General features: G+C 46.9%; 2 protein-coding genes and 1 non-coding gene across 5 annotated transcripts in view; 1 reads left to right on the forward strand and 2 right to left on the reverse strand.

The window, feature by feature from the left end:
• Positions 1-17,680, forward strand: part of Mtor (mechanistic target of rapamycin kinase) — a 124,234-nt gene extending 106,554 nt beyond the window's left edge. For all 3 annotated transcript variants that reach the window (XM_047545062.1, XM_047545053.1, XM_047545071.1), the window contains exons 47-58: positions 789-924; positions 1,698-1,845; positions 2,811-2,933; positions 5,592-5,674; positions 7,244-7,316; positions 7,765-7,839; positions 8,203-8,338; positions 8,950-9,015; positions 11,284-11,364; positions 11,620-11,700; positions 14,412-14,517; positions 15,163-17,680. In XM_047545062.1, the coding sequence (XP_047401018.1) occupies positions 789-924; positions 1,698-1,845; positions 2,811-2,933; positions 5,592-5,674; positions 7,244-7,316; positions 7,765-7,839; positions 8,203-8,338; positions 8,950-9,015; positions 11,284-11,364; positions 11,620-11,700; positions 14,412-14,517; positions 15,163-15,178 (1,124 nt within the window). In that variant the 3' untranslated portion in view covers positions 15,179-17,680. The remainder of the gene's footprint in view (positions 1-788; positions 925-1,697; positions 1,846-2,810; positions 2,934-5,591; positions 5,675-7,243; positions 7,317-7,764; positions 7,840-8,202; positions 8,339-8,949; positions 9,016-11,283; positions 11,365-11,619; positions 11,701-14,411; positions 14,518-15,162) is intronic.
• Positions 3,534-3,632, reverse strand: LOC124968833 (small nucleolar RNA U13). The gene has a single exon (XR_007105864.1). It is a non-coding gene; the product is annotated as a small nucleolar RNA U13 (small nucleolar RNA).
• On the reverse strand, positions 4,318-5,021 carry LOC124980015 (actin-related protein 2/3 complex subunit 3). The gene has a single exon (XM_047545095.1). The coding sequence runs from the start codon at positions 4,955-4,957 to the stop codon at positions 4,421-4,423; it is 537 nt and encodes a 178-aa protein (XP_047401051.1). The 5' UTR covers positions 4,958-5,021; the 3' UTR covers positions 4,318-4,420.
• Positions 17,681-19,626: the final 1,946 nt, after the last annotated feature.

Below are 19,626 nucleotides of genomic sequence, written 5' to 3' on the forward strand. Positions count from 1 at the left end.
GTGACACCTACCTGGGATGGTCGAGGGAGACTTGCATACTTGGGTGGCACCTTGAGGTCTCTCCCTTTTAATGACGCTCATTTCTCAAGTGCAGTGATTTTCACCAACACTGATCAATCATGGTGCACAGGTGGTGGTCTCTCCAGGGGCTGGTGTCTTCCAATAAAAAACATGGTCAGTCATGTTCTCAGCACCTTGGATTAAAGAAGTTTAATGAAGGAACTGCTTCCAGAGGGGTGAGCAAAGTTAGGAGAAGCTGTTCCTCGTTCTTCCCCCACCCCTCCAGACCTGAAAGGGCAAGGAGACTAACAAGAACTGTTACCTTGGAAGAGAGGCCAGCCAGCAGAAGCTGTAGCTCAGGTGGAGGGACAGGGCTACTCCTGGAACCATGACCAGGCAGGGTTTGGGAGGCAAATACCCTGACCTCTCCCTCTCCTATCCCTTCCTACTAGTGCCCCATTGGCCACACCAACTGGAACCCCAAGTGATGTAGGCCATAGGAGTCAGGCTTCTCGGGTCAGAGTGGATAAGGGAGAGGAACATGTAGAATCTCTGCAGAATCATTACAGGTCCTCAGTAACAGGTGTTTTTAATTGAAACATCTTTGGTCATTGAGAGGCATCAAAAGCAGAGCTGTCGTCCTCAGTCGTAGTGTGCTCCTCCGTCTGTAGGGGATTGTGAGTAGGGAAGATGTATGTAGTCCACGGCATCTTTGGGATACCCTGCTGGTCTCAGCTCCTGATGTAAGAGCCTGTGTTCTGCTCTAACTGCTCCCGCCTCCCCTGCAGGCAGCAACGGCCATGAGTTTGTGTTCCTCCTGAAAGGCCACGAAGACCTGCGGCAGGACGAGCGGGTGATGCAGCTTTTCGGCCTGGTTAACACCCTCCTGGCCAATGACCCGACGTCTCTTCGGAAAAATCTCAGGTATTCAGAGTGCCGTGAAAATAGCAAAGCTTTGAGAAGTCTTCTCACTCTCTCCTACATCTGTGCATATAATCATGCACCTTAATCTCATAAGTTATAAAACCATACATACCTGGCAGGAAGTTATCAGTAGCCCAGGTGCCAAACACAAGAAGAAAGACTCTCCACGTGGGATATGCCTTTAACAACCTCCAAAGAATTCAGGAGGGAATGATTGGAGATCAGAGGAGGATTATATAAACTCTGTGTGTTACCCCTCGTGGGGCTGAAACTCAGCCAAAGCCTTCCTGTCCCTGGCCCGGTTGTTCCTCCTCCTCCTGATCTCAGACATCCTCACTCCATGCTTCCAGAGCCATCAGTCTGTCAGGCAGGACGAGGAGGCCAGAGTGGCTTTTGTGTTACCAGTGCACCCTATTTCTGTGATGCCTTATTCTTCACAAAGCCTTGCTCACTGCACCTCTCACAAAAACCAAGTACAGGTTCATTAAAGACAGTCTGAGTTGAACATAGTGGCACACACTGGTAATCCCAGTGGCTCAGGAGGCTGAGGCAGGAGGATTGCAAGTTTAAAACCAGCCTCACCATTTAGCAAGGCCCCAAGCAACTCAGTGAGACCCAGTTTTAAAATAAAAAATTTAAGAGACTGGGGATGTGGCTCAGTGGTTAAGCACCCCTGGGTTCAATTCCCAGTACCAAATCTGTGTGTGCCCTGAGCGGATCAGAGGTATGCTCTTCCTGTACAAAATGACCCTGTTCTCCTTTCCTGGCACCAGCATCCAGAGATATGCCGTCATCCCTTTATCCACCAACTCAGGCCTCATTGGCTGGGTCCCCCACTGCGACACGCTGCACGCCCTCATCCGGGACTACAGGGAGAAGAAGAAGATCCTTCTCAACATTGAGCACCGCATCATGTTGCGGGTATGAGGAGACCTTCAGCCCAGCACCCTTAGGGTCCTAAGAGGCAGAAATCACACATCAGGGAATCCACACAGGGCTGCTTCTCTAGTTCTTCTTTGTTTGTCCATCAGTGAAAAATCTATTTGGGGGAATTTGCTGTTGAAGTTTATGAGTTTAATGAGGTGAATCCTAAAGCAGAAAACATTCTCTATGAAACCAAAGTGGGCTTGGGGATGAAACTCATGGTAAAGTGCTTGCCCGGCATGCAATTTCAGCACTGTAAAATATAAAGTAGAATAAAATTGCATAGGATTTCAGCACAACTCATGAGGCCAAACTAGCCCAGCCTGTGAGGGTCATTTAAAAAAAGAATCCAGACATGGTGGCACACACCTGTAATCCCAGTGACTCTGGAGGCTGAGGCAGGAGGGTCATAAGTTCAAAAGCAGCCTCAGCAATTTAGTGAGGTCCTAGGCAATTTAGCAAAACCCTATCTCAAAAGGAAATTTTAAAAACAGGCTGGAGATGTGGCTTAGTGGTTAAGTGCCCCTGGTTTCAATCCCTGGTACCCTAAATTATTTTTTTTAATTTTTTTAAAGAAATCAGAGTCTCCTAAAGCCTGGAAATTATGTTTTCATTGTCCTGGGTGGGACTAGACAGATAAATATAGGGCAGCATATATTTACCTAATGTATACAAATCTCTGGAAAAATCCTGGTGAGTAGATGTCTAAGACTAGGAAGGAGAATTGTCATCCAGACCTCAAAACATCCAGTCCCCTTGCCCACACCACTGGGCTGTACTGAGGCGAGTTGGCTGTCTCTGCCCATCCCTGGGAGTCAGTGTGGCCCGTGTGCTCTTCTTGCTTCCCATCTCTCTTTGACTAGTAGCGAAGTTAGAACCAGCCCTGCTCGGCCCAGCCCTGCACCTCCTGGCTTCTGGCTGCCTGTTGGGGCTGCTCTGACTGAATGGTGTGTCTGATGCAGATGGCTCCAGACTATGACCACCTGACCCTGATGCAGAAGGTAGAAGTGTTCGAGCACGCGGTCAACAACACAGCCGGGGACGACCTGGCCAAGCTGCTATGGCTGAAGAGCCCCAGCTCCGAGGTAGGGCCACTCGACTGCCTCTGCACCCCACTCCTGACAGACTGCTGTTATGTACAGTCTTTAACAGCAAAATTAAATGCAGTTAGAGGGTTAGACTCAGTATTTTGCTGCTTTCTCCTCTTGGTTATAATAGTCGTTAAGCTCTTTTTATATATTTAGGGTCATTAGTCTTTTTTCATATACATTGTAAATTTCCTGTTTATTTGATTTTCTAATTTTGTTAGCGTTTTGGGGTTTGGAGTTTTTTGTTTTCTTTGTGATACATTGATCTTTTTAAAAGTCAGAGATAGCAGATTTTTAAGTTTCCACCTTTGGCTTTATATTTAGAAAGGCTTTCTCCACCTCAAGATGACATCTTTTTTTACCTATATTTTCTTTCTTTCTTTTTTTTTTTTTATTGTAAACAAATGGGATACATGTTGTTTCTCTGTTTGTACATGGCGTAAAGGCATACCATTTGTGTAATCATAAATTTACATAGGGTAATGCTGTTTGATTCATTCTGTTATTTTTTCCCTTCCCCCCACCTATATTTTCTTATGCTAATTATAAGATTCATTTTTACAGTTAGATTCTAACCCAGTGTGAAATTTTTTTTTTTTTCACGTAATGTACCAACAACATAACAATGTTCGAGGGAGGCACATCTTACATTATAGCAAGAACACCCAATCATCAAACTTATGAACCTTAAAGGACCTAGAATTTATTTTAAAACTAAGGTGTGCCAGGCTTGATGGCACTCACTTGTAATCCTAGCAACTCAGGAGGCTGAGGCAGGATTACAACTTTGAGGCCAGCCTTGACAATTTAGTGAGACCTTGTCTCAAAATAAAAGATACATCACTGGGAATGTATCTCAGTGGTAAAGCACCTCTGGTTCAATCCCCAATACCAAAAAAAATAATAATAAGAATAAATCAATAAAACTATGGTGTAACTTGTGTTTTAAAAGATGATTAGCTGCCACCACACCATTTACCAAATAACCCATTCTTTCCCCACCATCCGAAAGAGTCAGTTTTCATTATACACTAAATTCTCACATGCCCATGGATATCTCTCTATGGCTTCTATTTCATTATTCCCTCTGCCTGTTCCTCTTTAAGTACATTTAAAATTAATACAAGTCTCTTCACATTAGCTATTTTCATGAATTTTTTCTTCCGGATAAGTTTTGGGATCATTTTGTCAAGGTCCTTAATAAAGTGCCACTGAATTTTTTTTTTTTTGACATGAAATGTTAGAAATTTATTTATTATTATTCATTCTTATTAAGCACCAGCTTAATACTGCAGAAAATTTCAAATCACCTTTCAACAACTTACCCCCACACCCCCAAATTCTTGATCAAGAGCTTTTCAAGTAAAGACATGCTCTCTTCTCTCTTCTGTATAAAACTTTATGAAATAAAGAAAAAGGATTTTATACATCTTGCTGTAAAATGCTGTCCAAGGCGCTGGAGGCAGTGGCTGCCCAGGCTCCCTTCACTGCCCAGGTCCTGAAAGACTCTTGTTCATGAACTGTCTCTTCACAAAGCAAGTCCACCACTTGCTGGGTTTATCATTCTGAGGATCAAAAACTTTCTCACAAAGTCTCAGTCCAGTCTCTTGCCTTAGCTGCTGTAGGTAGGCTCGCATGACTTCATCTTCCTGTTTGTTTGCAGGCTTGGCATAAATTGCATTAAGTGGAAAACCAGGCTCTCCAGGAATGGGAAAATTAGTGATTCCCAGGGTATACATTTCTTTCTCACCTTGGCTTTTGGAATTGCACTTTTGGAGTTTCTTTAGACACTCAGAAATGTAGAGGGTGATATATATCAAGGTCCTATCAGCTTCATTCTTAATTTCATAGTTTTTGAAGAACACATTGGCCTTGAAGTAATAGATGGCTTCATCCACAATATCAGTATCTTTTGTCTCTCTGGGGGCAGGTCCTTTGAACTGACTTCTGATAGGTAACAGGGCCATGTTTCCAATGAGTTTGGTGTCAGGGTCCATGAGAGAAGAGTGGTAAGCCGGCATCTTGATGGCACCGGGTTTGGACCTAGACGAGCAGGACCTGGTTAAAGTGCGGCACTTCCGGTCTGGGGACCAGGGCCTGAATTTTTTTGTTTTTTTGTTTTTGTACCAGGGATTGAACCAGGGTGCTTAATCACTGCGCCACATCCCCAGTCCTTTTTAATATCTTATTAGAGACAGGGTCTCATTGAGTGACTGAAGGCCTCGATAAGTTACTGAGACTGACTTTGAACTCATGATCCTCCTGCCTTAGCCTCCTTAGCCACTGGGATTATAGGCATGTGCCACTGTGCCCAGTGGTGCCTTGCATTTTCATTGGCATTATGTTAAATATATCCAATGATTTGGGGAGCCAGTTGCATCTTTCCAATCTTAAGTGAATCCTGAAGTGAGTCTTCATTTACTCAAGTCTTTATGTTTCTAAGAAAGGTTTAGTTGTTCATCTAAACCCAACACATTTCTAATGCAGTTTATTCTGAGGCGTAGTTATTGATTATTGTTGTGAATGGGATCTTTATTCCATCATGTGCTCCCACTGGTTATCAATGGAATAAAAGAACAGAACTGGCTGGGGTCTGACTGTTGGAACTCACGCAGGTCTCCAGCACCTTGGTCCACACACGCTCCTATTTTATAGGTGTGGTTTGACCGAAGAACCAACTATACCCGCTCTTTAGCAGTCATGTCAATGGTTGGATATATTTTGGGCCTAGGAGACAGGTGAGTGAATTTAATTTGTTTCTTTTACTCTTCTTTCTTTTCAGTAGTCTTCTTGAATAGTTTTGTTTTCCAGTCAGATTTATGACCTTTTGGTAAATAGCTGTTTGTATTTTTTACTTTAGACATCTTTTGGGTTTTTTGTTTGTTTTTGCAGTACTGGGGATTAAACCCAGGGCCTCACACATGCTAGGCAAGTGCTCTACCACTGAGCTATAGCTCTGGCCCTTTTGATTTCTTATTTAAGAGAAGTTCTCTCTAAGCTGCTGAGGCTGGCCTAGAACTTACAGTGCTTCTGCCTCAGCCTCCCAAGTAGATGGAATTACAGACATGTGTAGCCCGCTACTTAGATTCTTTTACAGCATCAGCCCTAGCCTTAGTCTGTTTATGCCAATGGAATAACCCTTCAACTAAAGAGAAGCAAACTATAGCTCAAGAGTACTACTTTCTCCGTAGGTTGGTTCCGAGTACTCAAAACTACATTAAGTAAGATGGATTTTATTGATTTAGTAAACATTAAATAATTATCATGATGCTAGGATAGTTAATTCTATTTCTGCAATTGAAACCAACCAAAATAGATCCTTATGATGTTTTAACTAATAAATTTCATCCAAACATACTGACTAAAAAAGTAATTCAGGTATGTTCATGAATTGATTCATAAGAACATAAAGAAAAATGGTTCTCTGATGAACTCTGCAGTTATTTGAAAGGAGAAATAATTTCATCCCCCAAAAGACATAAATTCTCCTCAAAAAGAAAACAAGCAGCACATACCTGTAACCTCAGCACTTAAAAGGCTGAGGTGGAAGGATCACTTGAGCCCAGGAGCTAGAGACTAGTCCAGGCAACATTGCAAGACCCTGTCTCCATGGAACAAAATAAACAATAACAACAGCCAAAAAACAACCCTGGCAAAATACCCATTGACAGAAGGCAGATGAGCTTGCCTGGATTGGCTCAGAGGTTCACAGAGACAGGTCCTGGGATGGCTGCACAGTGGTAGTGACAACCTTACCACTCTGAGGGGCCATCACTGCCGTGAACTGTTTGTCACGTGACCCAAGACCCAGGAAAGCAAGTTGTCCCATGACTCCTGCGGGAACACCCCCACTGCCGCTCCGGAACAGGAGCAGACCTTGTTCTACAAAAAACAGAAGAGGTCTCTTCGGCTTTGTGGGTCGTATGGCCTCTGTCACAGTACCAGCTCTGCCACTGCAGCAAGTGGAACAGTGCAGAAGTGAAGAAGGCCATTTTCCAATTAAACTTGGCTTACAAAGGCAGGTGGGAATCAGGTGAGGTGGCAGGAGGATCATGAGTTCAAAGCCAGCCTCAGCAATGGCAAGGCTAAGCAGCTTAGTGAGACCTGGCTCTAATAAAATACAAACTAGGGCTGGGGGTGTGGCTCAGGGGTCAAGTGCCCCTGGGATCACTCCCCAGTACCAAAAAATGAAAAGGCAGGTGGAGCCAGACTGAGCCGAGAGCTGTGGTTTGCCTGGAGCTTTCCGTCTCTGACATTCCTCAGTGCCGTTCTGCTGACCCTTCTCTGCTCTCGCTTCTGCTTCTCAGACACCCGTCTAACCTGATGCTGGACCGGCTGAGTGGGAAGATCCTGCACATTGACTTTGGGGACTGCTTTGAGGTAAACCCATCCCCAAACACCATGGAGAACCTCACCCCGCCCTGACAGTTCAGGCAGACACAAGCCCAGAACATCCCTCCTCTCCCCGACTCTCCTGCCAACACGATCAAGTCAGTCACAGCCTTGCAGTCCCTGCCTGAGGTCAGCCTCTATGCCCCGCAGGCAGGGACCACCCTCTGCACCCCCTCACTAAGTGGAGGAATCAGCCATCCTCCACACTGCCTGCTGGCCAGCCCTTGAGCAGTGCACCCTGTCCTTGTCTTTGGGGTTTCCGGCCATCTTTCAGATCCCCATAAGCAGTCCCTTCACTGAACTCTAGCCACTTCATTTCTGTGCTGTCCTGTGGATCGGTGCAGATGAGGCAAAGGAAAGCCACCTGCCTTTACCTTACTTTAGCTGATGCAAACAGTCTAACTGTGGATTTGGTTTTTCCCTTGATACCCCATAGGTTGCTATGACCAGAGAGAAATTTCCAGAGAAGATTCCATTCAGACTAACAAGAATGTTGACCAATGCTATGGAGGTGAGTGGATGTTGGGAGTCACTGCAGTGAAATGGGACCACACAGTCTCCTCCTTCTCTGAAGAATGGACTTGCTCGTTAGAGCTCATCAGTTCAGTTCCCCAGCGTGGTCCCATGACTTCTGTAGCAGGCTCCTGTTGATCCCCACTGTGTTAGGAAGGTCCTGGAAAGCCCCACCACTCCCCTCAGCCTGGTGTCATACCTACCACAGTTCTGCCACACATCCTTCTTCCAGGAGGTTCCCAGCAGCTGCATCAGCAGTGGCCTGGGTCTGCGTCCTCCCTAGGTGATGGTGACAGATGTTCCCTCACTGTTGGTCATAAGGTCGTGACTCCTGTGGTGCACAGCTCTGTCCCTTCTCCAGGTTACAGGTCTAGATGGCAACTACAGAATCACATGCCACACGGTGATGGAAGTGCTTCGGGAGCACAAGGACAGTGTCATGGCTGTGCTGGAGGCCTTTGTCTACGATCCCTTGCTGAACTGGAGGCTGATGGACAGTAAGTATGTTCACGTGTATGGGGCTGGGGTTGGCACCCCCCAAATTAGAGTACTTGTCACTTTACATTCCACTAACCTGGAGCCTGAGCCCTGTTGCTTTCCATTCGCCCAGAGCAACTCAGGTATTTTTACTAGCTAGACTAGGAAACTCCCATTATTGATTTAGATATTCATTAATATACTTTTCAGAATAAACTTAGATACCTAATGGTTGTTTGGGTAAGCTGGAATTTTCATAAAAAAATGGGAACAGTTGTAATTTGAGATAGCAGTATCTTCTAGCCTGTTTCTGCCTCCTTCAAGGATATTTTACTAGCACAAGGATGTTTTCTAATTCACTGCGATTAAATAAGACTTTGACCTTTACAGCATCCCTATGGTACTAGGGATGCTATAGGGTAAAGTAAACCTACTCTACAGTAGAGTGTCCTCCCCACGTCTGTCCTGTGCCCACAGCCCTTCCACTGCTGAGTAATATGTCTCTGTTCTTTCTTCAGAGTCGTACTTTTTGGGAAAATCACACTTTTGCAATTATAAGAAAGCATGTCAACCAGGTTTCTTCCAAGTGAAAGTCTGAGGCATGTTAAACGCTCCTCCTTTCTTTCCCTAGCAAACACCAAAGGCAACAAGCGGTCCCGAACGCGGACAGATTCCTACTCTGCAGGCCAGTCAGTAGGTGAGTGCGCCCAGGGAGGCTGAGCATCCTGAATGAGGAGCCATGCCTGCTGCTCGGAGGCAGGATTCAAAGTGGGCCTGGCTGCTGAATATCAAGGAGGTCGCGTGCTTTTCTCAAGTTCTTGACAGTGATGGTGTGGCAGAGATGCCACACTGCTTATGTATTGCCCACAGGCATTGTGGAACTTCAGAACATGGTCTAAAAATATTTACCAAGCACCTAATATATGTTTTTTATTTACTGTCTGGCGGATGGAGTGGATACCTCAAGCTCCAAGATTTTTATCATCTGATTTTAATCTGTCTATAAAAACAGTTAGAAATGCATCTAGATATCAGCCAGTGTTGAGCAAGTCCTTCAGCAGTGTCAGGCTGGGATAAGTAGTAACATTGGCTCCTCAATGTTTTGCTTTGTTTTGCTTTGCCCACTAGAGATGGAACCCAGGGCCTCAAGTGCTCTACCACCAAGCTATACCTGCAGCCCCTGAAGCATTATTAATAATTCAGACAGGGGAGGTGGGAGCAGCCAAAATCTGCTTATAGCCCTGAAACAAGGCCTGAAGTCACATGAAACACTGTTTCCAGGCATGTCCCTCACAGGGCACAGTCTCAGGAGGATGTGTGGCCCTCCAAGAGCCAGAGTACCTTTTGTGCATTGAAAACACAGAAGTGTTAGAGTCTGTTAGCTTTTCTTCTTCCCCCACCCTTTTTCCTTGACATCTAACAACATCCTACAAAGTTCACACTTTGAGAAACACTGTTAGGTACACAAATATTCTCTACAAATACTTATAGGACATTTGCAACTAGTTACTTAACTAAACCAAACAATGTCTCCAGGCTCAGAGACTGTGTAAGGTGCAGAGGATGTCCTGCAGATGTGCAGGGTCACATTACAGAACTGACCATAGTGTGCTGGACATGATGGGAGAACAGGGCTGGGCGGAGTGCTTGCCTACCATGCATGAGGACCAGGGTTCAATCCCCAGCACTAGGGATGACAAAAAGAGAGGGAAAGACCAACACACTCGGTTCTGTCCTCCAGCACCCATTTGTACTGTGGTTTGGAAGACAAGTACTGTGGGTTCGGGCACAGTTGCACACACACCTGTAATCCCAGTAACTCAGAAAGCCAAAGCCAGAGTATCACTTCCATGCCGGCCTCGGCAATTTAGTGAGCTCTTGTTCCAAAATAAAAAGTGCCGGGGATATAGCTCAGTGGTAGGGCACCCCTGCATTCAATCCTCCTACTGCAGAAGGAGAAGCTCAGGAAGGGGGCACTTGGGTTGGTGGCATTAACCACCGCTTAGCCAGAAAAGGGACAGTTCATCCTGACTGAATGGATAGGCTCTGGTTGGGTCAGAAGAAATAGGGTGTTTGCCAGATTACAGTGCCACATGTGGACAGATTGGACTTTACTGGGACACTGATGGGATTTGTGAGGTTCCTCCACCACGCCTGCCCCTGCAGGACTGGGGATGGAACCCAGGGCATGGCACACAGTCAGCAAGTGCTCTACCACTGAGCTGCATCCACAGCCCTGTGACAGGATTGTGAATACCCAGGCTGCCCAGCCTCCTGTTACCCTCAGCCTTTGGGGTCCCTTGTGCCAATGGCTGGTCTCGTTCTTGGTGTACCCTCAGTGTACAAAGACTCACGGCTTCATTCTCAGAGTCCATCTCATGAGTATGTTGCTGAGTGGCTCCCGTCAGCCTCCAGTGTGCAGGGGAGTTCAGGCAGTCCATGTGGTGGCTCCAGATGGCGGCGGACCTGGTCGTTTTTATGCAGCTTAAAGGTGAAGTTCCAGGAGGAGGGCTAACAAAAGTGGAGCTAACACTACCTTCTGTGTGGAAGGTCTGTGGCCTCCAAGGTCGGCGTTCAAATGATTTCATGGTTCAGATTCCAGACTCGTTCCTGCTGAAGGTCATACTCAGTGGAGGACTTTTCCTACCCAGAAGTGATATGTATATTCTCCAAGAAATACCATCTCAACCCTGTGTGACCTGTCGCAAAGCTGATCTTCTTTACGTACCATCAGTTTCTGTCCAGCCAAGCGCGACTTGGCTTATGCTCCCATTTTCTATAGCACAAAGTTTAATTAATGCTATTTGCTGGAAGATTTATGCTCCAGTTCTGAGAAGCACCACATAAGTTGTTACTATCATAACAACTCACATTCAAAAGGAACGTGGTGTGCAGGGCGCAGGGGCTGCACTGACCATGGCTTCTTGGTCTGTGAATGTTCTGCTAATTGATTTCTTCCTCCTAGAAATTTTGGACGGTGTGGAACTTGGAGAACCAGCCCATAAGAAAACAGGGACCACAGTGCCAGAATCTATTCATTCTTTCAGTAAGTTCACCCTCGGAGGATCTGTACCAACAACTAGCTCATTAAGAAAATAGCAGCTGTGTTGAACCATGAGCGGGGTCAGCAAGGCACGGCAACAAAACTGCCTTTGAGAGGAAAGTTCCATGATCTCATTATTCTGAGGAGAGGAAGGATTGCTCAGTGCTCACAAAACTGAATGTTTATGAAAAGCAGGGCACTGCCCACCCGTCCTCACGGTACAGTTCTTACTGTTAACTCCTACTTTTTATATTCCAGTTGGAGATGGTTTGGTGAAGCCAGAAGCCCTGAACAAGAAAGCTATTCAGATTATTAACCGGGTTCGAGATAAGCTCACTGGTGAGTGTGTGTGTGTTCACTTAAAAGGGACATAAAGGCCGAGGAGACAGTCCTCTCCTCCAGTGGGCAGGCAGCCCTGCTCTGTAGGGACTATGCCTGAGCTTTGGCCCCGTGTGGCTCACAGTGTCTCTGGCCAGCACTGGAGCACGCTCTCTGGGTCATGTAACTCTGTCTTATTTAGTTCAGGAGGTAGGAAAGTTCTATTTGCTCCAAAATCAGCCAAACTCAGGGAGCTGTCTTCTGTCGTCATGGCGTGGTGTCAGAGCACTTGGACTGGCAGCCATCATAGAGCAGAGAGAACGGAGGGGGAGGATGGTGCTTTTGAACAGGAGTTTCTCACATGGACCGTCTTCTGTTGGGAGGTGTGACACAGGGTAGGAACCGGGGAAGCCAGACTCCAGCTCTGCTCCGCTGCCCATGTGACCCCCAAGCCTGCTTCCTCAGACACTGAGAAGCCCCCTCAGAGGGCGCCAGGAGTCGGAAGACACAGGTGCCAGGCACTGCACACTGGGGCCTCCCGCCTTAGCTTTTGTAGTCAGAGAACCTACCGAGCACTACAGGCTGGTAGAAACAGGTTCTCCACCTCGGGGAGCTTAGAATCCAGAGGGGGAACGGTGTTCCTCAGTGGAGGAGAAAGACTTGACCCTGTGGTACCCGTAATAGGAGAACTGACAAGTTCAGAAGCCCAGGAAAAACTTCCCTAAGGAAACACCCATGCACTAAACTCTGAAATAGAGGACGCTGTTGCAGGCAGAGCTTGGGCCTCGTGCTTTCATTCTAGAGCATTGGGAAACCACGAGCAGTTCTGGAGTGCAGTGGGAGGCCCAGCAGGCCTGGTGAGTACCACCTGCTGTGCCTGGATGGACAGGGCCAGAGGGAAGGTGGGCAGATGCACCAAGGAAGAGGCTGCCTCAGCACCCAGCTAGACGCACCACTGGATAGACTAAGGTGGTAGGAGTAAAGCTGGATGCTAGGGATCTTGAGGAGGTTTTAAAATCAAAAGGGTTGGGCTGGGCTGGGACTGGGGCTGAGTGGTGGAGTGCTTGCCTAGCATGTGTGAGACCCTGGGTTCGATTCTCAGCACCTCATATACATAAATAAATAAAAATAAAGGTCCAGCAAAAGGACTGGGCTGAGGATGTAGCTGAATGGTAGAGTACATGCCTAGCACGCCTAAAGCCCTGGGTTCCATCCCCAGCGCTGCCTAAAAAAGATCAAAAGTATTGATGTTGGGGCCTGAGGGACTGAGGAATCAAGCCTGGTCCAAGTCACTGGTGACCACCTGAGAATTGTGAGGAAGTAGTGAGAAGATAAGAGAGGGAAACCAGGAAGAAGGGACGGGGCTAGATGCTCTTGATCAGTTTATGCAGGAAAGAGAGGATTAAGGAGTGACTGGAGGGGTGTGTGTGTGTGTGTGTGTGTGTGTGTGTGCGCGCGCTGTATCTGTGTCAGGAGCTGTACCCCTAGCCCCAGCTGTTTTTGTTTTTCCTTTAATGAGAGAGGAATACGTTTACAAAACAATGAAAAGGGCGCAGTTCAGTGGAGTTTGAAACACAAGTCAGATCCAGCAAGGTGGTTCATGCCAGGCTGGGGAGATAGCTCAGCTGGTAGAGTGCTTGCCTTGCAAGCACAAGGCCCTGAGTTCAATCCCCAGTACCGCCAAAAAAAAAAAAAAAAAAAAAAAAAAAAAGGTGGTTCATGCCTGTAACCCCAGAGATACGGAAGCTTTGGCAGGAGGCTCACAAGTTCAAAGGTAGACTGGGCAACCTAGTTAGATCCTGTGTCAAAACAAAATATAGAAAGGGCTGGGGATGTACCTCAGCGGAAGAGCACTTGCCTAGCATGCGTGAGGCCCTGGGTTCAATCCTTAGTCCCACAAAGAAAAAAAGAAAAAGAAAGAAGACAAGAAAGAGAACAGATCATCAGCCCTGTCAGGCTTCTGAGAAAGCAGGAGGGGATGGGATCCGAAGTACAGGTGAAGTTAGCCTGAGGTGGCAGAGCAGCTTCCAGGCGGGGAGAGCAGAGGGAGCTTACGTGAGGTGAGGCCAGCTCCAGGACACACCTCCTGTCAGCAGGGCCTGGAGCTGCATGCAAGGGTTAATCATCTTAAAAAGTGGGGGGGCTGGGGAGATAGCTCAGTCGGTAGAGTGCTTGCCTTATAAGCACAAAGCCCTGGGTTCGATCCCCAGCACTAAAAAAAAAAAAAAAAAAAAAAAAGTGGGAGTGAGGGCACCTGCCGAGGGCGAAGCGGGAGGAGGGTTCAGATGTCTGGGGAGAGAGAGCTGAGGTGGCCCTTAGGCGATGGAAAGGTCTGCCACCAAACGCCCTCGGCTGGCCGCACTACACAACGCGCCTGCTCAAAGCTGAGATCGCGAATCTACAGTGGAAGGTTGTGCTCAAAACTGGAGGCTCATGGATTTGAACAGAACAGACCTTCTGGTCCGCTTGTCCAACCCAAAAGGGATTTTGGAATAGATCCATAGGCCAGATCCTTGGCCCTCCTGAACTTGGCCAACCGTAGGACTTTGCCTTCTCTGAACCGCATCTCTACTGAGGTCACCTGAAGGTGAATTTTTAAAAGGAGTCGTGTCCTGCGTCCTCGGGTATGAGGATTGACTGACTGCGGCTGCTTAGACCGCGAACAAAACAGCAGACAAGAGATCTGTCAGAACCAGGTGCTGATGACTGTGCTGCTCTTTCTCCTGTGCCAGGTCGGGACTTTTCCCATGACGACACCTTGGACGTTCCCACGCAAGTCGAGCTGCTCATCAAACAAGCAACCTCCCATGAAAACCTCTGCCAGTGCTACATTGGCTGGTAAGCGGGCTTTGCTAAAATCATCAGCAAGGACCCCACCTGCAGCCCCAAGCCTAGGGAGCAAAAGCAGATGCGGCGGAGTGACCACAGAGCAGTGACAGGTCGATCCTCTAAGAGCTGGCTGCACTGTGTGCCCTTGTTCCACAGAGGAGAGAGGGGAGAGTTGCGGATGCACCTTCAGAAGGCAGCCACCAAAACAGTTAGTGGCACGAAGAGCAGTGGCTTAGAACAGTCAGGCTGCTGGCTGATTTATTTGTGGGGGTTCTTTTGGATTTTTGCTGTCACCTCAGGAAGGGCACAGGAAAGAAGCCAGAGCAGTGACAGGAAGAGGAAAAGGAAGACAAATTTGTGAGCTGAATCTGGCCTGAACCTGGCAGAACCATTCCCGGGTTTCCTTTGATTAAGTGCCCAAGGCACACTTGAAGGCAGAAACCTGAAAGAGCAGGGAATGTCCTTGTGGGACCCCAGTGACATTCGCCCTTGACTGGAGAGAAATGTGTCCCACAGGGTTAGGCATGAGCGCCCAGGGAATGCCCCCAGAGTGGAAGACCTTGGTCTCTCCATTTTCAAGGCATCTGGGTAGAGTTTTGAGGAAGCTCAGGTTACTAAACTATGTCCCTCTGCCTTTGCTATTTCCCTTCATAGGTGTCCCTTCTGGTGACTGGAGGCCCAGAGTGCCCACAGCATCTCCCCTGCGGCTTTCATACTTGGTCTACATGTCACTAAACTGAAACTATGGTGAAAAAGTTTGACTTTGTTAATATTTTGAAATGTAAATGAAAAGAACTACTGTATATTCAAAGTTGGTTTGAACCAACTTTCTAGCTGCTGTTGAAGAAGATATTGTCAGAAACACAAGGCTTGATGCGGCTCCCAGGACATAGAAACACAGTAATACTACATAATCAAGCCATTGACTTTGGGGAACAGAAGATCCATAACTTCAGAAATACGGGTTTGACTTAACTCACAAGAGAGCTCATTGTAAACGTCTGCTGACAGAAGATTGGCCTGGCCGTTCCTCTCAAGGTGGGTACAGCAGACTAGCACAGTCAAGAAGGCTTGGGCTGTGGAGATCACGGATCAGGGTCCTAGACTACAAAGAAGCAGAAGTTCATCCCCTTACCTCACAGGTCCCTGGACAGCAGTGGCAACATTTGCAGGACGGGCCAGGACAGGTCAGTCTTCTGCCTGACCCAGTGCTGCTGCAACTCACACTTAACCCAGACCTGAACCGCCAGGAGGGCAGTTCGTGCAGGTGCCTGGTGGTCCCAGGGCATTGGGGCCCATGTTGGCCCCGTGTTCAGTGAGATCTGAATATGCTGTGTGTGAAGCAAGGGCTCCAAACACAAATGCTGCCACCAGGTGCTGAACACAGGGGGACAGGCTAGGATGTGTGCAAAATTATGAGCAAAGTAAATATTTGACTAAGTGCACAAAGTATAAGATGTAGCCACATCTAGACACCACATTGTATCTGAATAATTTTTGTGCCAATAAATGACATCAGAATTTTAAAAACATGTATATGAGCAGCTTTTTATTCATAATTATCAGTAAAGTCAAAAAGGAAGCAATGGGTTAGGGATGTAGTTCAGCAGTAGAGCACTTGCTTAGCACGTGGGAAGCCTTGGCTTCATAACCTAGCACCACAAAAGTGGGGGGAGCATTTATTCCCTCAACATTAAGCAGTTAGTATGCGAGGACTACAAAGGCCCAGGATGTGTGCGATGTGGCATCTTTCCTCGGCGTATCCTGGACCTGACAGAGTGGAAACAGCCTATCACAGAGTGAGCTGAGAATTCCACCCCCTCTGTGACAAGAGGAACCACACGTAGACACACTAATTCTGCCAGAATACCAGGAAAGCCTAATGGAATGGGATAGATGAAGGAGGAGTGGGATTTTGTCAGATTATGCACGTGGGGACAGTCTCAGCAGGAAAGGAAGCACAAGACACTGAGGTGTGAAAGCATTGTATCTGCAGCAAAGGCAAGTGTTAACTCAGATCTTAGGGAACTGCAGGTATTCAGTCATGTGGCACAAAACAGCGCGTTTGGGGCTGGGGAGATAGCTCAGTCAGTAGAGTGTTTGCCTTGTAAGCATAAGGTCCTGGGTTCGAGCCCCAGCACCCCAAAAAAAAAAAAAAAAAAAAAAAAAAGCACGTTTACATGGTCAAACCACATGGGAGAATAAAAGGAATAATGGGAAGATAAGGGAAAAAGGAGCTAGAAAGTAGAGTGGGGCTGCCTCACTGTCCCCAGCAAGGCTTCTGGACCTGAATCTGGGAGGTTCTAAAGCAGAAGTGGACAACAGGCAGCGAACAGACGGAAGGAAACCCAGAAGGCACGTGGGCAAGCAGGAGGCTACTGGACTAGCAGAAAGGAGGGAGCTATGTGGAGCTGTCAGCACCCTGTAGATGACGTTTGCACTTCTGGTCTTTTGGGGGGTTTCTGTGTGTGCGTGTGGTACAGAGGATCAAACCCAGGGCTCACACGTGCCGTGCAGACGCTCTACCACTGAGATACGTCCCCAACCCCACCTTCCCTCAAGAGAAAGGACATGCCTAAAGAGAACTTCCAGAAAAAAGTCTTCTTTTAGTTGTTTAAGGGAATTCTTAAATGTCTTTGGTTCACTCCTACCTAATAAGAAATATTGTCATTATAAAAACTATTCAAAGATCCAATATTAGGAGGAAGAAGAGAACTAAAAGGACAGGAATCACGTCTTTCCCCAAAAACTACCAGACCTAACTCCGAGTGGTGCTTCATAAAGGTTCACCAGACAACGCTTGCATTAAAAACAAAAGATTAAGGGCTGGAGGTGTAGCGAGGTGGTAGAACACTTGCCTAGCATGCTGAAGGCCCTGGATTTGATTCTCAGCACTGAAAAAGATAAAGAAGTATATAAGTAAAAACTATTGAAATTCTAGTTCTACTTAAAAGGAAATGTTCTGCCTCCTTTTTGTTGAAAAAGTTTTTAAAGTAGACTTTGGTAATATATTGAATTTATTTGAGCCCAGATATGAAATTTCTTTAGATCAAGATATTTTCAGGGGCTGCGGAGATAGCTCAGTCGGTAAAGTGCCTGCCTTGCAATCACAAGGCCGTGGGTTCCATTCCCAGCACCACAAAAAAAAAAAAAAAAAAAAAAAAAGATATTTTCAGTCTTTTTCCTTACATTAAAAACTTTTACAATATGTGATAGATACCAATGTACCATGAAGTAAAAATTCTGTTTTCTACTTGTTCTGAAAAAATAAAATAAAAATTTTTAAATCACCAAGGTGAATTTAAATCCCACAGTGAAACTAATAACAGTTTGAACACTCAGAGCTAGAAAGTCTCATACCATGTGTTATGGTTTGGATATGAGGTATCCCCCAAAGCTCCAGCGTTGATGCAGGAATATTTAGGGAAATGACTGGATGGTGCTAGCCATGACCTAATCAGTCCATCCTCGCCTGAAGGGACTGGGTGGTAACTGGAGATAGGTGGGGTGTGGCTGGAGGAGCTGGGTCACTGCGGGTGTTTCCCTGTGGTCTCCCTCCTTACCCCCCACAGCAGCTTTTCTTCACTGGCCCTCCCCCCATAATGTTCTGCCTCTCCTTAGGCCCAGAGCAATGGAGTCGGCAGCTGTCCATGGACTTAGACTGAACCATGAGCCCCCAAAAAACTTACAAGTTCTTGTCAGGTGTTTTCGTTGCAGCAACACAAAAGCTGACTAAAGCATCATGTATCACCATGTATTTTGCTCCCCAAAATATGATCACCATAACTTCCTTGTTTCCAGATGAAATGATTCAATGACTACAGCAATATTTTATTAACTTTCATAAAAGAGTAGGACAACAAAATCTGGACTGTGGTGAATCTAATAGGTTTTTAAGTTTTCTCTAAGCAAAATATTCTGGCTTTGTAGACATGAATTACCAGGGGAAGGGGAAGAGCCTTAAAAACAGTCTAATCACTGGGTGCGGTGGTACACGCCAATAATCCCATCATCTGGGGAGGCTGAGGCAAGAAATGGCAAGTTCACAGCCAGCCTCAGCAAACTAGTGAGCTCTAAGACCTAGTGACACCCTGTCTCAAAACAAAATAATAATAATAATAATAAAGGGCTATGGATGTGGCTCAGTGGTAAAGCGCCCCTGGGTTCAATCCCCAGTACCACCCCCCAAGAAAAACCAGTCTAACCCTCAATCCCAAATCCTTTCATGTGACCGTGTGAAGGAAGACTACATGAAAGAATGGCAGGATCCTTGCATTTATCAGGTTCCAGAAACCAGGGCCTTAGAACTAAGAGGCAATATAAAGGTATTTTAAGGGATCAAGGCTGGGGATGTAGCCCAATGACAAAACCCTTGCCTGGCACACGTGAGGCCAGGGGTTCCATGCCCAGAATAATAATAATAAATAAAAGAAAAAAAGGTTGTAGTGGCAAAAGAGGGAGTTTCAAATCTCAACTCTCTCACTGTGATTTGGGACAAGTGATTTAATTTCTCCATGCTTGCTGGCTTGTGGCTTACGGTGCTGGGGACTGAGCCCGGGAGCACTCCACGGCTGAGCCCCCAGCCCTCAGACGTACTTGATACACCTTAACGTCCCAAACAGCGGAGTTCAGCCTAGGCTGCCTTCAACTCTTACGATAATTAGCCCAGGACTGGGCAAAATCCTCGCACACGAAGCCTACTTCATAACAGCACTGGAAAGCTCGTCATTTTTTAAGTACTAACAAAGTGAGAAACAGAATGACGGTACGGCTGTGCTCTCGTACCGACGTAACACGGGAAACTGAAGGTGAACCATCGTGAGCCAGGGTTTTGCAGGCTGGCAGGAGCGAACGCCACGGGGAAAGGGACTACCCGCAGGAGCTGGTGCAGCAGGTGAGGGCGGAAGAGACCCAGAGCTTGGGCGGAGTTCCCTTTAAGTGCAAGGAGGACTGAATCCTCCGGGTCGCGCCCGGGATCCCAAGGCTGTGGGGATGACACACTATAAGGCTAAAGAAAACTGGGAACTTGCCTTCCCGGCCGCTCGGACCTGACACCGCACCTCAAGCTCGCCCGCACTCCCGGGACCGGGGCCTCCGCGCATGCGTGAAGCGCTCGCC

This window comes from Sciurus carolinensis, chromosome 1 (assembly GCF_902686445.1).
Source record: "Sciurus carolinensis chromosome 1, mSciCar1.2, whole genome shotgun sequence".
In the NCBI taxonomy this organism is placed as follows: Eukaryota; Metazoa; Chordata; class Mammalia; order Rodentia; family Sciuridae; genus Sciurus; species Sciurus carolinensis.

What these genes read in the sequence shown, in the direction of transcription:
- LOC124980015 (XM_047545095.1), bottom strand. Translation starts at nt 4,957, where the DNA reads ATGCCGGCTTACCACTCTTCTCTCATGGACCCTGACACCAAACTCATT.